This window comes from Protopterus annectens, chromosome 6.part0 (assembly GCF_019279795.1).
Source record: "Protopterus annectens isolate FY-2018-M chromosome 6.part0, PAN1.0, whole genome shotgun sequence".
Lineage (NCBI taxonomy): Eukaryota > Metazoa > Chordata > Ceratodontiformes > Protopteridae > Protopterus > Protopterus annectens.
Window position 1 is genome coordinate 167,937,408 of NC_056737.1, and position 17,500 is coordinate 167,954,907.

Below are 17,500 nucleotides of genomic sequence, written 5' to 3' on the forward strand. Positions count from 1 at the left end.
AAAATAATCGGTCTTTCGTGGCTTTGCTATTTATGTATTTCAGACTTTTGGGTTCGATATTACAACGTTCGAACTCTTGTGAGTCGACGTTGTAATATAGACCCTATATATATATATATATATATATATATATATATATATATATATATATATATATATATATAGGCTCCTGTCAGAATTTTACCAAACCGATTTTAAAGCTATTATGTTTATTTCAATATCTTCATTATTTTATCCATTGCAGCCTGGAACATTCTTGATTCCATAAAACAGGTGAAGACAACACTAATAAAAAGGGGAAATAAAATGGAATGAATATTTTCTGAATGTAGAATAGTTCATCTTGAACACTGACAAATTAACTATTATTATAATTATCATGATCAGTTATGATGCACCCAAGCTTTTGATTTTCTCAAAAGATTATATAGGTTTGAATTTCTAGAATATTATATCTAGCCATAATTATATCTTAGCACCATTCTAAGTGCTTATTTAGCAGACAATAAATCAGTAATCAGGATAAACAATAATTTTACTTCCTTCTTTGATATCACTACTGGAAGATGACAAGGATGTATTTTATCTTCACCCTTTGTATTCATGCAGTTAACCCTTTGTTTTTTCTATTTGATTAAACTTTACTCTGAATGCAATAGTATTTAAAGATTCTGTTAAGGAAAGCTCTGTTTTTTAGCTATTTAAGTAAAACTCAATGCATTTTATGGACAGTAACATAAAATAATAATAACAATAATAATAATAATAATAATAATAATAATAATAATAATACTAATAATAATAATTTAGAACAATTTGCCACAATTTCCTCCCTTCCCTACAAAACATATTCATTTATTACAAAAGTATATTTTAGGATTTGCATTTTTCCTTCCTATTTACAATTATTTTGCATTTTAGAGTAAAATAAATGGTACAGCAGAATGTTTTGCAAAATTACTGCATGCAAGGAGACATTTGTATCTTAAAACTGTGTTCCTCTTTTCCCTTTAAAGAGTTGTGTCCCTTCAGTTTATCATATTTTAAAAACATCTTAATGAAGGGAAGTACTCTCCAGATAGCAATGAAATGGTTAATCTTACTAACCAGAAAGTGTGTACTTCCATGTTTTGATTCCTCTCATTTGCAAATGTTCAAGACTTTAGAAACATATCTTTGCTACACTATAGCGATCCTTTACCTACATTCCTAGTATGAGAAACAATTTTATCTCAAAATAATCCTCCTCTCGAAATGGTTTTTAAAAATGGGTCCTATCCCCAAGAAATTGCTAAAGATTTTCTCCCTTGCAATAAATTAATAAGTTCATTATCTACTAAATGGTCTGTCACTTGAATATACTTCAAGTATTCCTTTCAACAGATTTATTCTGAATTTATATTTAATTATTTACACAGATATCCAACAAATCCTTGTATTTATAGATGGTGGAGGATTTGGCATAATGGTTGAGGTGTTTCCCTTACAGACACAAAGTACAAGGTTTGAGTCTCACTTTTAAGGGAAATTGGATAGCTTCAAAATGGTTCACTGCAGAAAACTAGCCTAGTATGAACTTGTGAGGGACTTGTAGTACATTTAGACTATCACTTATTCATTTCCAGTATCTGTCTTCCTGGGATGACATGATTGGCAGACCTTGATGCTTTGCTAGAGTTGGCCGCCACCTGTCACCCCTGGGATTCCAGATCCTGGCCAAGGCTTTTACTTCTTCCAGTGTAAATTTTTACAGTGTCCCAAAGACAAATCTTCCAACATAAAAGATATATGAAAAAAGCAAACTGAAGGTCATGATGCTTAATGCTAGGAGCCTTAACCTGAAAATGCACCCACTAGAGGCTCTCCTCACACTGGAAAATGATGACATCTGTGTGTTCATGGAAACTTGGTTCAGGGCTGCTGAGAACACCCCTGCCTTAGCTGACTATACCTCATTCCACACATTCTGACCACAAAATGAGGTCTGGAAGACTAAGGGTGGTGGAGTCTCTATCTTCATTAAGGACAGACACACCTCCAGACTGGTTTGCGAGCATGATGCACTGGAACTACTCCAGGTACAACTGACAGTTGGCAAGACAACCATCCATGTTATAGCAAGCTATACACCCCCTTCCATGACTCAGGACACCCACTCCTCCTACCTGGTTCTACTTGACTCCATCAAGGTACCCTCAACACCCTGATCCTTGGTGACTTCAACTAACTCACCATAGACTGGGTGAGCTATTCCTTCACTAATACACTCACCCAATGATTCTTTGACTTCATCATTTCTAATGCACTAGACCAACTTGACTCATCCCCACAAGGGGAGATAATAGTATGGACTTGTTTCTCACCAACATGGGTGACCACTGCACCACTCCCATAGTATGTTCTTCCCTGATGAGATCAGATCGTTGGTCTGTCTCAGTCAAAGTTTCTATCTCACCCAACCCCCCCAGCCATAATCAGGCTACAAAACTACTCAAAATCTGACTACAACCTCCTAAGGGAGGATATCAGTAGCTTCACACCACTGCCCCCCTCAGATGGTGCAGAAAGCTATGCTGAATAGTACGCCAATGCAGTATACAAGCATCTGTACAACTACATGTACTCAGCTGTACCCAGCAGAACTAAAACTTGTTCCTCAAGGAAACACAAACCTGTCTGGTGGACATCCTCTTTCAAAAGGCTTTACAACAAAAGGAAGAAACTGTTGTCCAAGGGTAAAAAGGAACAAATTCCAAATTCAAAAATCTCCCTCCTTAGCCTCAATAAGCAAATTAGATCACTAACAAAAACCTCTAAAGCCAATTATGAATTGAAAATAGCCTCATAAACAAAGGGAAACCACAAAGCCTTCTTCAGTTACATTAGGAACTGCCATGGCAAAGCCCAAGTTTGTTCCAAATTGGTACTTAACTTTATCACTTACACTGATACTGTTGATGTAGCCTACCTGCTAGCATATAGATTCAAAGCAAACTTCAACTCCTGTCCCCCCATAAAGGTTCTTTTGACATCCCCAATACCTCTTATCTCCATAGAACAAGTGTTAAAGGCCCTATACAAGGCAAAGAACACAGCTTCCATGGGACCTGATAGTATCCCAGGCTGTATTCTGCACTATCTCCAGCAAGAACAAGCTTCGCCACTGAGCACTCTATTCAACCACAGCCTAAGTACAGGTTTCAATCCAGCAGAGTAGAGAACTGCCATTGTCATCCCTTTGCACAAAGGTGGTGCCACTACTGACTCTGGAAACTATCGTCGCATTAGCTTGACAAGTCTGATCTGTAAAGCTATGGAGTATATTATTATGGATCTCATAAACAAGGACATAGGCAATCTCCAAGCATTTGACTCCACCCAGTTTGGATTCATCAAGAGCAGATCTTGCCTGGTTAACTTCTTTGAGACTGTCACAAAGGCCCTGGATGAGGGAAAGTCAGTACATACAGCTTACCTTGACTTGGCCAAGGCCTTTGACACAATCCCCACCTCAGGCATCATAAAAAAGCTAACACAACTTGACATAAATCCCTATTTCATCAGGTGGGTGGCCAACTGGCTCACCAACAGGACCCACAAGGTCAAATAGGCACCTTCACCTCTGATAGCCAACCTGTCACTAGTGGTGTGCCTCAGAGATCTGTCCTGGAACCCCTACTGTTTGGCCTCTACTTCTCAGAGGTCTAGGCAAAGACAAAAGGCCTGTGGCTGACCAAGTCTGCGGACAACTTTAAGTTGGGTGCTGTCATTGACTCCCCAAATGATGTTAACATACTGCAAGAGGGTCTCACAGCAACAAATGGATGATGCCAAATTCATGGCCACAAGTTAAACACAAGAAAATGTATCATCATACCATTCAGCAAAAACATAGCCCCTACTGATTAACTCATCAACGGCAACCCCCTACACACACAACCTGTGGTGAGAGACCTGGGCTCTTAAGTTGACGACAATCTCACATTCATCCATCATGTAGCAGCAGTGGTCAGAAAAGCCTTTTTACTTGGTTCACCTCATAAGTAAAGGGATTGTATCCAAAAAAAGGAGGTTATTAACTCTCTATACTCCTCCCTCATTAGACCAGTAATTGAGTACAACACCCCCTTTGGTATGTACCTCTCCAAACATCTGCACCAACTGGAATGGCCACAGAAATACCTCACAAAAAGAATTTATGGTCTCCAACACCTGTCCTATGTGGACAGGCTCAAATCACTATCAATCTATTTGATATCGTACAGATTGCTCAGAGGTGATCTGTGTCTTGCCTACAAGGCAATCTCGGACCCTGCCCTACTAGAGATGCTCCATATTCATAAGTCTAACTCCTTGCTCATTACTTGCTTGAAAGGCCTGAATCTAATATGCAACATCAGAAAAACCTACTGGAGAGGATGCCCCGTCTCTGGAATAAACTTCCCATACACGTCAAACAGAGTACCTCACTGACTCTCTTCAAGCGCAACCTTGATGATGGATGGGAAACCACAGATTTGTCACAGGGGTTCCACCTGTATCCCTCACTGACAGGGATGACAGGTGCTGACTGAGGTTTCTTTTTGAGGGATAAACTCTTGGCTAGGCTTGTAAGGGCCCCAGGGCCATTAGCCTAATAACATCCTATGATCCTATGATCTTATGATATTTACAGCTTAACAAATGACATTTATTGCTTTTTCCTATAAAAAGAAGTATAAAATATTTCATAGCTTTTTGAATTTGTTAAGAATCATAAACCAGAATTTACACATTAATCATGCAGGCAGATGTCTTGGAATTCAGAAAGAGCACAGGCTTTACAAATCTATGGTTGCAACTGTGCATGCAAAATAAGAAATACGTTAGACAATTTCTATTAAAGAGAATCATAGTGTTTTGAAATTTATGCACATTTATGGAGTACTGTATACAAGTGATTCACACACATAAAAGCAAAATGATACCACTTTTTAACAAAATGTATCTTAACCTGAAGTGCTGAGCCTTGGACTTAGTATAAGAGATGGGGTGGGGGAGCGACCCTCTGTAGTATGGGTTAAATAACTTTTGTAAGCATTTTGTAATGACTCAGGAAAATTCAGTTTCAGGTTTTTGGTTTCAAAGTTTCATAATACTGCTCCTTATAGTGTTCCATATTTAGGAATCATTTAAGCAAATAAAAAAAGTAAACAAACCACTGGAGAAGTATGAACATTACCCAACACAGAATGGAATAATAAGTGCATGGTACCCGCTTTTCAAAAATCATAACTCTTTGGTGGTATATATTGTCTCTGGAATGCAGAAAATCTATTGAGTCTGTTATAAAGATAGAGCTGTAGGATGGAGCAGTTATTTCAGCTGTTTGGGAGTGTAGCATGCTGGTAATTTATTCGATATGTTAAGGGCACCACATTTATGTGCGATTTCTATACTCTAATTCGTATTGTTGCTTCTTATACTCACACAGTGCTATGTATAATCCAGGTGTCTGTTAGACTACATACTTAGGATTTATTCTTGGTGCTCTCCTCTTTATTGTTTTCAGTAACAATTTCTATACCTCCTCACAGCAAGCCTCTTTAATCCTATATACAGATGATTCAATCCCTATTTTCTCCACAGACAGCCTATGCCATCTTCAACAAATCGCACAAAAAAGCTTTTATGTCCATCAAAAATTGACTCTGTAATATGCAACTTCTTAACTTCCCCAAAAACTAAGTTACTCTTTTCTTCCCTAAATCCCACATACAAGACAAAAACAACTTTAAAATTACCCCGTTTAATGATATAGTAATCAAAGTGCCTCCATACACTAAACTATGAGGGATGTTAATAGATGACAACCTTTAATTTTGATCTACACATTCAACACACAATTTAAAAAAATCAGTAGAAACTAGAAATGTTATACCGAGCAAAAACTTTTATACTAAAAACACAGAAACAACCCTGGCTACTCCCCCCCTCTTACCATCCCACTTATATGAGGTAACAATCATCAATAATCTTCATTCTGCACCAAGAGCAAAACCAGAACAACATTACAAAAAAAAAGTTGCTGCTAACAAACCCTATAGAACCCAGAGGTGCCCTGCCCTAAAATAAGTATATTAGCTTGAATTACGCTAGCACCTCACATGCACTCAACTACTTGTGGCTCATGACATAATATATAAACCTTCAAAATTCTCAGCATGAAGCAACAATCTCTATAATTACTATCACAACAGACCACTATAGGCATACCATGAAAAATGTCTTACCATCGACAAACCTGCGAGATCTACAGGAAGTGCCCTGCATGTTAGCTGCATTTCCAATTCCTGGAATTCAATTCCACCTGCCCTGAGGTCCATATCTAACTTCCACACATTTAAATCTACACTAAATGAATTCTTGGCAGACTCCTGGCTTTGTTGCTGCTCTACATCTGGTAATCTCATTTTGTATTCTCTGCCAGTTTCACCAGCTAACTCGATTAACAAAATGTCTAAGCTTCCCACTTAACATGATGCAGAGACATGCTTGTATTCCCTTTTGTACATATTGTAATTATTTATCTCATTTTATATTATTCATATCTACTGGCGCGCTCTCTGCTTATAATATACACACATTACTGGTCTCCACTCATACCAACTACTCTTAAGTTTATTTAATGTTATCTATCATTTCCTTATTAATTCCTTGTCTACACTCTTATATCAGTTTTATCTCTTACATCTTCTATAACTTCCTGTCCACATATCATAATCTGCTATCATCTTCAAGCCTGTTCAAATATATCCAATATATGTCCTGGTACCCTAATGTTATGTCTCTACCAGTTAAACATTTTCTTTGTGTTTTCCTGTAGCAACTATGTTATTCTGCTTGTATGTCTTATGCTAATAAATCATTTTGTTTAATTTCCTGTTGTAAGTAAAGTAAACTGATTGTACTACCTATTATCTTAAATGTTACTTATGTCTATGATTGTCTTAACATTGTTTTTAGTGGAGCTCTTCTCCACAGGCCACTGCTGAAAATGGTTTCCAGTGCCCAGTCTTACTTCCCTAGTAAACAAATGTCAATCAATAAATACATAGATAAATACATACAATAACTAGATAAATAAATCCATAAATGAATAATCAAATAAATAAGAAATGAAGATTCCAAGGCAGAATCTGAGTTGCAGTCTCATTCACAAGCAACAGAATGCTCATAATAGATGTAATACTTTGTTAGGATTATTCTAAGATAAAGCTTGTGTTCATGATTTAATATCCTTTCTTGAGACACTGCAAGCCTTCAGCTCAGTGTACTATTTTCTAATGCTTTCTGACTCAACTTTTAATTCATCAAATCAAGATGAATGAAACACAAGATGCTGAAAGTAATCCATTAACTTAATATATCCTGTCCCAAGATGCTCTTACCTTGGAAGAAGTGTTATTTATTTAATGGTTGTAAGGAAGAATCATCCACAGATGAAGAATGTCATTTGTTTTCTGAACTGTAGGTTAGAAGACCACTTTTGGGGTTTGTGGTCATGGGCAATTGGAAATCGAGCAGGTCATATTTGAGATATAACAACAAACTCTCTTCAGACCTTCCTAATATTAATATGACCATATTTATTATGGACTTTAGCATTTATATAAAAGCCAGCAGAATCATATTAAAAATATTGCTGCAACTGGCTGGCATAATTGTGAATATTATATAGGAAAACCCTTTTGTTTAATGACATTTATCCAGAAGATAGAACTTGACTAACAATGACATTATTATGCATACTAAACTACAATGCTAGCAGTGAATTTACATATTTGAATTATTTCCTTCCAGATAAGTTATGGAGCAACTGTTACATCTCTAAGTGACAAAAATCAGTTTCCATCATTTCTTCGAACAATTCCAAGTGACCTCTACCAGGCTATTGGTATAGTCCACCTAATCCTATATTTTGGCTGGACATGGGTTGGACTTGTGTCTGACAGTAGTGATTATGGTCTACAAGGCAGTCTTATAGTAAAAGAGGAACTTGTCAAAGCTGGGGCTTGCATTGCTTTTTTTGAAACAATACCTGCAATATACTCTGAGATGAAGATTCAGCACATAAGTGAAACAATTAGAAAATCCTCTGCAAATGTTGTAGTGATCTATTCTATTGATACTGACCTCTATCCAGTAATGGAGGTGATTGCAAGGAACAATGTCAGTGGAAAAGTCTGGGTTGTCAGTGATGACCTGGCACAATCTTATCTATTTACTAAGAATGAGTTTGTGAAAACATTACAAGGAACTCTTGGTTTTATAGTGCGGAGAGGAGACATATCAGGATTCAAGGAGTACATTTACAGCCTTAATCCTCAGAGTAATCTAGATGATATATTTCTGAAAGATTTTTGGGAAAATGTATTTGACTGTAAGCTTCCAAGCCTGGATAACAGTAATAACAACTTGACCAAAGAATCAAAAATCTGTAAAGGAAATGAAACGTTAGAAGGCATGAAATTAGATTTTTTTAATCTTGCTGACCTGAGATATTCATACAATGTCTATAATGCCATATATGCTGTTGCCCATGCTTTACATGACATGATTTCTTGTAAACCTGGAGAAGGACCATTTACTAACAATACATGTGCAGTACTACAGAACTTTGAGCCATGGCAGGTAGAACAATACATTATTATGGAAATATGTATTTGCTAATCTTAATTCATCACTGTAATGTTACCCACCTTTATATTGCAAAGGAAACAAACCAGTAATTTGCCATACTACTTTCAGTATGCAATGTATAATACATATAAAATGCCTGATACGTAGGAAAATATTTAGTTGTCTGGTATAGGGGGCTCTGTCTATATCAGTCAAAGCTCACTCACACTGAAGGCCTTACTTTCATATTCTAGTTCATGTGTGTGAAATATATCTATCATACTCATACTAAATATTATTTTCAGTGGATCAAAACAAATGCACTGAGTTACGTTTCACTATTTCAGTGAAAACAATCCACTAAAACTGCACAAACCCCAAACTACAGATATAATATTTTCTTTTGAGGCCTAAACAGGAGGAGTCCCTGTATACCCTCTACACAGTCACTGCATCAGGAAAGAATGAGCACATTCCCTGAAATGGTAATTTTACAGCAATATGAAGTTTAGTTTCAGATGGAAAACCGTGCATCACTTAATTCTAACTTGATATTAAGGGAGATATTCATAGTCCAGGGCTGTGCAAGTGCTTAGCATGCATCCACAGTCAGGGGTGCTATGCAGATATGCAAATGAGGTCAGTGTAATGTAGTTGGCTTGCATTGATCAGAATACGTTTCTATAATCATACCCTTTTTCCTAAACATGTAAATTGTGTAAAAGTCATATTGTCATACTTGTGAACTATTTTGTGAAATCGAAAGTTGTATGTGCCTTGTCAAATGAAATGGGAGAGAAGCTAAACAAAGTAAAAAGAAATGCATAAGCAAAATAATAAATGAAAGAATAAAAAGGGGTGGGAAGAGACAAAACAGAAAACAAGCACAGTAAATCTGCACAATATGCTGAATTGCAAGATATCATATCAATAAACTATTGAGGAGAACTATCTTTACTGAAGTAGAGTTCTGTATGGGAAGTGCTTATGTGTACACTCCGGGGTAGTGCATGGGGAAGTGCTTATGTAATTTGGGCAAATGTGTACAATTTTTTTCTATCCCCCATTTTATTTCACATATATATATCTATTTATATCATTCTCGTTCGCTCTCTCTTTCTCTCTCTCTCTCTCTCTCTCTCTATATATATATATATATATATATATATATATATATATATATATATATATATGTGTGTGTGTGTGTGTGTGTGTGTGTGTGTGTGTGTGTGTGTGTGTCCATCAATTGATCAAAATTTCAGAACATGGAATCACTGGTCTGTGAAGACCAGATGATCGAAGTTTTGAAATATCGAAGCTTGTGAATGGAGATCGCCGTACAGTGCAGAACGGGAACTTTACCATTCTCTTCAATATACTGCAATCTCTGAGTTGGTATATTTAAGTAGCAGGGGTTGTAGGGTGGGTGCAGGGGGGCTTGACCACTGCAAAAAATGTGAAATAAGAAGTTTTCATGTTTTAGATTTTGTTTGTAAGGTTTGATATTTCAGAACTTCGATCCTCTGGACTTCGATGATCAGAGGTTCAATGTTCTGCAATTTTGATCCTTTGAAGTAGACTAAATATATATATATATATATATATATATATATATATATATATATATATTTATATATATGGTTCCCCTTCATAATATCGAATTATTGAATGCTCAAAAGTCAGTAACTTAAAATTATAAAGTCGAACAAACAAAAATCCCAAAACCCACAAGCACGAAAACAAAAAACTTCGAACATACAGAACACATACACCACATAACACGCACACCATACAACCCATATAACATAAACTACAAGCCCGACACTACATGTACGCAGGGGGGCAAGCCCCCCTGCATCCCCCACATCCCCCTACTTATATATTCTAACTCCAAGATTGCACTAATACACACAAAAAACCCCGCCACACAAACATTTTAAACTGCCTCGCACACACACAAACACATACACATACACAGACACATCCAACACTCACACTCATACTCCTACCTCCCTACCCTAACCCACACGCACAACTTACAAAACACACACATACACTCACTTACCTTCACTTCTGTAAAACATCCCAACTTACACACTTCCCATCCTATAGCTGACATGCATAAGCGCAAATTCGAGATATTTGAATTTGCGCTTATGCAGATTCGCGCTTCTGCATTTTTGACTTTACAGTCTCGACTTACTGAAATTCGAGCATTCAGTAATTCAGGATTGTAAAGGGGAACCATATATATATATATATATATATATATATATATATATATATATATATATATATATATATATATATATATATTCAGCCTCAGCCATATATGGATTAAAAATTGTACTTACTGTAGAACTCTGGTCTTCTAGCCTGACCCTGATTAACCACAGCATAAAAATCCACAAACACTTGAATAACAGAAAAAGCCAAACAGCGACAAGGACTCGTTCCCCAAAATTTATTCTTAGTGCTTTTGTCTCAGACAATGACGAAACTTCATCAGATCACCCCACTTGGCCAGCACTACATTTTTGCAAGTCATCATACCTGTAACGGCACTGCTGACCAGAGCAGGTTATACCTGTCAAAGACTGACAGGTGGTCACCCAACTCCTGCCAGATATCGATTTTTTGGCAAGTACTGTCATGTGTGCACACCTGGATCTTCTCCAGGTTCAAGTCATGCAGAAAGTAAAGCATGATTAAGATATTTTTCTCATACCAACCAGAAGTGCAGCCTTGTGCCTTTACAGGTGCTGCCATTGTTTAAAAAGCCAGAACCAGAATGAGGAATGTATGGTGAGGGCTGTATTAACCAGGGCTAGAACCACTCCCTGCTGGGTGTGACATCACCTTGAATAAATCCTTTTTTATTAGCATGATCATTTCACCAGGTATTGATAACATTGACAAGTCTGGTTAACCTCAAATGCTTTGTCACACACTGTTTTTTCTTAAAGGGAAACACTTACCAGAGCATACAATTACTAATGGATTATTTCTAACATTATCTAAATCAATTAGGTGTTGCCAGTTCTCATAATATTTTTACAGTTTTTCTTATGTCTGTATTTGGTTCATGCATTAAAGTGTGACTTTATCACTTTTTTAATTTCATTATTTTTTTTTCTTTCTTTTATTAGTAGGTAGTGGAGAAAGAAATGTCAGTACTAATGTGAGGAAGTATTTCTAGGACTTTTGTGTTAGGATTGTTTTATTTATTTATTTATTTTTGACATTTGTTAACTGGAATAGTCTGACTGGGTTACATAACCCATTTTAGCTAAGGCCCAGTGAGAAAACTCCACATAAAAAACTTTGTTGCACATATTATACACAACTCCACATTTATAACCTTGTTACACATATTATACAATTGGTTACATATTTAGGAACACATAATAGGTTACATATATAGCAATACAAGAATGGATGAATTATAGGCAGGCACTTAGGACTACTTTTGTACTAATAGTAGAACATTTACAATTTACATTCATACACAAATTGAAATAAGCTTCTTACGGTACAAAATATTTTGCTTAGTGTGTGTTTGAGTATCATGACACAGGTTGGAGTGGGTCAATCAGTGTATTAGTCCTCTAACCAATGAGTAAAATGCTAGAGACAGAAAGGTGCAAATTTTCCAAAAGTTTAAAGAGATAGTTAGTAGATTGGTTTAGCAGTGGGAGGTTAGTGTAGTAAGAGGAGGTGTATGGAGGGAAAAAAATACCCCCAGATTCACTAATCTTCCGTGCAGGACTAGCTTAGTCTTGCATGGAAGTGCCCATGTAGGAGCAGGATGGCAGCGCACCATGCATATTAACAAGGCTAGCTGAATGAGCTCCTAGGCTTACACGGAGTGTGTATGAGTGCAGGGGATGTGTCTGAGAGCAAAGCTCTCAGAATAAACATGCCCCTGCAATGTAGAACAGCAGAAAGTGTTAAGAAATGAGGGAGATCGCTCATAGGTGTCCACATATCCCCACTAACAGTCCTCTTATGTGTACAACAGCAAGAGTACATATAAATTAAATGAAGTAACCCTCTTTTTTTTTATTAAAAATCTGAGTACGGCTAACCGTAGGTGCACGGGTGTGCCCATCGCTTAGCTATGGTTAATGCAGCTTAAATAGCAGAAGGAGGATAAAAATCAAACTATATGCAAATGAAGCACTACAGCAATAGTTACAGTTAATGCAGCTTAAATAGCAGAAAGAGGATAAAAAGCAAAATATATGCAAATGAAGCACTACAGCAATAGTGTAGTGGGCAGAGCATGCGCCATACAAGCAGCCATTCCCAGTTCGTGTCACACTGCAGTACATCCCTTCAAATCACGCTATGTTAAATATTGTTTGTGGCATAACCTAATAAATAACATACATTTGTGAACTGCAGTACTGCATTTAATGCAGATTTGAGGTGCCAGTGTCATAATGTCGCAAAGTCCACAGATAATTGCATGTGTCTCAAACAGTATCACAGATACAAATGGAAGGTAAACTGTGTAATGAATTATAACACCATATATTTTCCAAATCATCCACCTCCCCAAGAACCATTACAGTATTACTGTCTAAAATGTAGCACTAGTAAGCATTAGTAAGAGGTAGTAAGCATATTTAAGCACTAGTAAGCGGGTTTAAGCCCATTTGCGTGGGAGTAAGCAATGTGCATGCAGGTTAAGCAAGATCGAAGCTAACTCTCTGTAAGCATATGTAACCGGAGGTTAGAATTGCTTACCCTCGTGCAAACTAGTGCAAACCTGCTTACAATTGCTTAAAAGTGCCTTAGTCACTCTGTATCCAACAGCTCTTGTCCTGCCCAGCAACAAAATAATCAACACTCCCAAGTTCCAACCCTGGACCATGCACACTATAGGCAAACTGATTTACCACTAAGCCATGCCAGATACACATGCAGCTCATATTATCACAAACATATCATCCAACACAGTCATTCAACACTATAGGAAATGTATGTAATTATGTAGATTAATATGAGCAACCATTTGTACATTGCTCAAATACAGTATTTTGAACAGTCTATGTATATCAACAAAACAGTGCCTGTTCAATCATAATGTGAGAGCAGTAGTCTTGCAAAAAACTTAAGAAAATAATAAAAAACGGTGCACGTGGGGTGTGTGGGCATGCTTCATGCTCAGAACGTCAAACCTGGGATGTTGGTTCTGCGGAACCGGAAGATGAGGCTGGGCAGGTGTGCGAGCAAACCGCTGCTTCTCAACCCCTTGGCAGGATTCTACCAGTGGGAGAAACAGTGTAGACCAGCTAAGTCTAATCTTGACACAAAAACAGGTCCATCCCTGGTGGGACGAACCAAAAATTGTGAGTCAAACCATTGTCTACACATCTTGAAAGATGAACAAGGCAAGGCTCATACGTATGTGGACTACATGGATGAAGAGCCTGAAAAGCTTGGGTTGAGACAGTATACTGGATGAGTACTGAGACGTGGAGAGAGGGCAATGTGTGGAGGTGTGGTATGGCTGGGCTAGCAGCTGGAGAATGGATGGTTGCTATGTACGTGAAGCTCAGGGGGCGGCAGAAGGAAACATGGGTATGAAATTATGGAAGATATATGCAAATGAAGCAGCACAGTAATAGTGTAGTGGGCAGAGCATCCGCCTAATGAGCAGGCATTCCCTGTTCGAGTCCCACCGTAGCATAGTCTATTTTACATGGCAAAGCACATTATAACCAATTATTTTGTTGCAAAATCCACTAAATAACACATATTTATGAACTAGAGTACTGCAGGAAATGCACACGTGATGTGTCAGTGTCATAATGAATAAGGCACTAGTAAGCAAGTGTAAGCACAAATAAGCAGTAGTAAGCATATGCAAGCACTAGTAAGTGTGTTTAAGTGCATCTGCATGGGGGTAAGCACTGCCTACACAGAATAAGCAATATGGAAGCTAAAAGAGTAGAAGAAAGTATAACTGGAAGTTAGCAGTGCTTAGCTCCACGCAAACACGCGCACTCCCGCTTACAACTGCTTTAAAGTGCCTTGATCACTCTGCATCCAACGGCCCATGTTCTGCCCAGCAACAAAATAAACAGCTGTTGCAAGGCTCGAACCCAGGACTCTATACACTATAGTCACAGTAGTTAACCACTAAGCCATCATAGCATTACATAAGACTGAGGTTTCAATGGACAAATCCTCACCATAGGAAAAAATCAAACTGAACATGTGAAAGTAATCTATGTACAGTATGATGTTGTATAACCTGCTACATAACATAAATATGTGAACTGGAGTACTGCAGTAAGGCCAGATGTGTGGTGTTATTGTAATAAAGTGTGGAAGTCCCCAGGACCCCATACAGTGCATGTACACTTGAATCACGGATACCAGACACATATATAACATGTAACAAATAAGAAATCAATGCCAAAAGGAAAATATAATGCAAATTAAATATTAAGCAATGCTAAGCATTGCACAGCTCAGCTTAGTTAGGGTAAACAATGTGTAGGCCGGCTAACTCAATCTGCCCAGTGGTATGCCTCTTTAAGCAATGCCAACATTTGTAAGCAGGTGTGCCCATAGCTTAGCCTTTTCAAAACCATCCAATCACGGGAAAGTGTGAGAAATTGGGTGTATTTAAACCCCACAGATGACAATAATTCCCATAACTGGTTGCAGATCCCTACTGTAGGCAGAATGGCTGGCATTGGGGAAGACACTCAATTTAAAGTACAGCGCTGGGGTACCCAGGAGTCCAGATTCATGGTATGGCTCCTGGTAAAACACCATGAGGAGAGACTACTGCAGAACCAGTTCCAGGGCTCTCAGTATAAAGTGGAGGCCTGGGATAGTATTGCCCATGACCTCACCAGTGCCACTGGTATCCCCCGGACTGGTGAGCAGGTCAGGCATCACCATGCTGACCTGAAGGGGTGGAGGGGTAATCTCTTGGACCAGTGGATCCAAGAAGCAAGGCAGATGACTGATGCCCCACACTAAGTACCTGTTCTACTATGTAGATAATGATTGCCTAGCTTGTGTATACTATGGATAGGTAATGGCTAAATATCACTGTATTTTTCTGACAGCTGCAGATGAGCGGGCTGCAAACTACCAAGCTCATGCTGCTAGGCTGCAAAGGCTGCATTGAGGCAGGTTAGTAATATTGCTGAATGTACTGTCATAACAAATAAATATAACAGTTCTGGAAAGTGTTGTACCAGTAAAGAAGTGTATTGTGTATGGGATGTACTGAATAAACCAGACAATATGGTAGGAAGACTGTCATATAGTTGCATGGAAATAAAGGTGTAATATCTTGTGAATGAAAGTATAACCCCTGGAGTGCTTGTGTACATCCTGCTTTCATATGTTGTTGTAGTGTTGCAATCTATAAATAATACTGTTGTATTAAGCAGTGTTTCCACACTGATGAATGCGGTTAAAATGTGTAGGAAGTTCAGTATAACAATGTTGGAAGTCCCAAGAGGTCAGTCATATAGAACAACCGAGGGAGACTTAGAAACCACTGGAATGCTTTACACCAATTCCCTGATAGCACAGCATACTGTGATGTCAACTTTTATACCTTTACCACACACAGCAGGGGTTCAAATCCCAGGAGTGGTAGTAAGTTGTATGCATAATCATACCCCAAAACTGTACAGATTTTGCGAGAATTTTCAGATAGTATGCTGTAAGCATAATCATAACCATCAACTGTACAGACTGTGGCAGAAGTTCAGGCAGTAAACTGTATGCATAGTCATACCCCTCAACTGTTCAGATCTGTCCAGCATGCCCAGATACATGGCCCAAATCTGCTTCCCGTTAACCTGTTCCACTGACAAATCAGTATGATGATCCAAGAAATGTAGGCCACTTATAGTCAGACCTGAACATAAAAAGAGAATGTATATGGAAACAAACCTGTCATTATAGCATCTCACCCAAAGTGTACGACAGCTATTCCAAAATATGTCACATTAACACCTGTATCCTCTCAAGCCTTGACCAGAGTGTGTGCAATAACGGATTGTTAGGTATGTGTATAACATCAACATGGAATCTTGGAGTATGTGTAGTATTTGTCAGGTAGTGTTAACAAAGATTTTCTCCTCAGCTATAACAGGTAAGAGGTGTAGACTGTAGGTACAACGCAAGTCATGTATATACTTGTCTACAAGCATGGAATTTGGGAGTATGTGTAGAAATTGTCAGGTAGTGTTAATAAAGATTTTCTCCACAGCTATAACAGGTAAGAGGTGTAGACTGTAGGTACTACACAGGTTACGTATATACTTGTCTACAAGCATGGAATCTGAGAGTATGTGTAGAAATTGTCAGGTAGTGTTAACAAAGATTTTCTCAACAGGTATAACAGGTAAGAGGTGTAGACTATACATAAGACACAGTCCATGCATATACTTATCTACAAACATACCATTGTACAAAGTAAGGACATTGGGTAGTGTAATAATACATGTAAGGGACAGATCACTGCAGTGACTAAGACAGTTATGAAAACTACAAGGATATATTAGTCATTAATTGACCTCTCTCTCTCTCACCCTCTCCATATGTGCAACAATAACCTTATTACACACCTCAATGGGTACGTGTACACTCCAAACTTTTGTTGGGACATATGTCCTATTGGTTTATAAATATTCACATTTGGTTCTATGCATGTGCTATGTTAAAATACTCCCATATTGGTGGCCTGTTGCCATCAATGAAACCTGCATGCTGTTGTAATGGCCACCGTTGTCCCATATATGCATGTGTTCTGCTTGATCTGCAACTGTTGTAAACTGGTATCTTGGGTTAATGA

General features: G+C 37.9%; 1 protein-coding gene across 1 annotated transcript in view; it reads left to right on the forward strand.

The window, feature by feature from the left end:
- LOC122803784 (extracellular calcium-sensing receptor-like) overlaps positions 1-17,500 on the forward strand; it is a 394,251-nt gene that overhangs the window by 112,546 nt on the left and 264,205 nt on the right. The window contains exon 3 of the mRNA XM_044073472.1: positions 7,843-8,673. Within this exon, the coding sequence (XP_043929407.1) occupies positions 7,843-8,673 (831 nt within the window). The remainder of the gene's footprint in view (positions 1-7,842; positions 8,674-17,500) is intronic.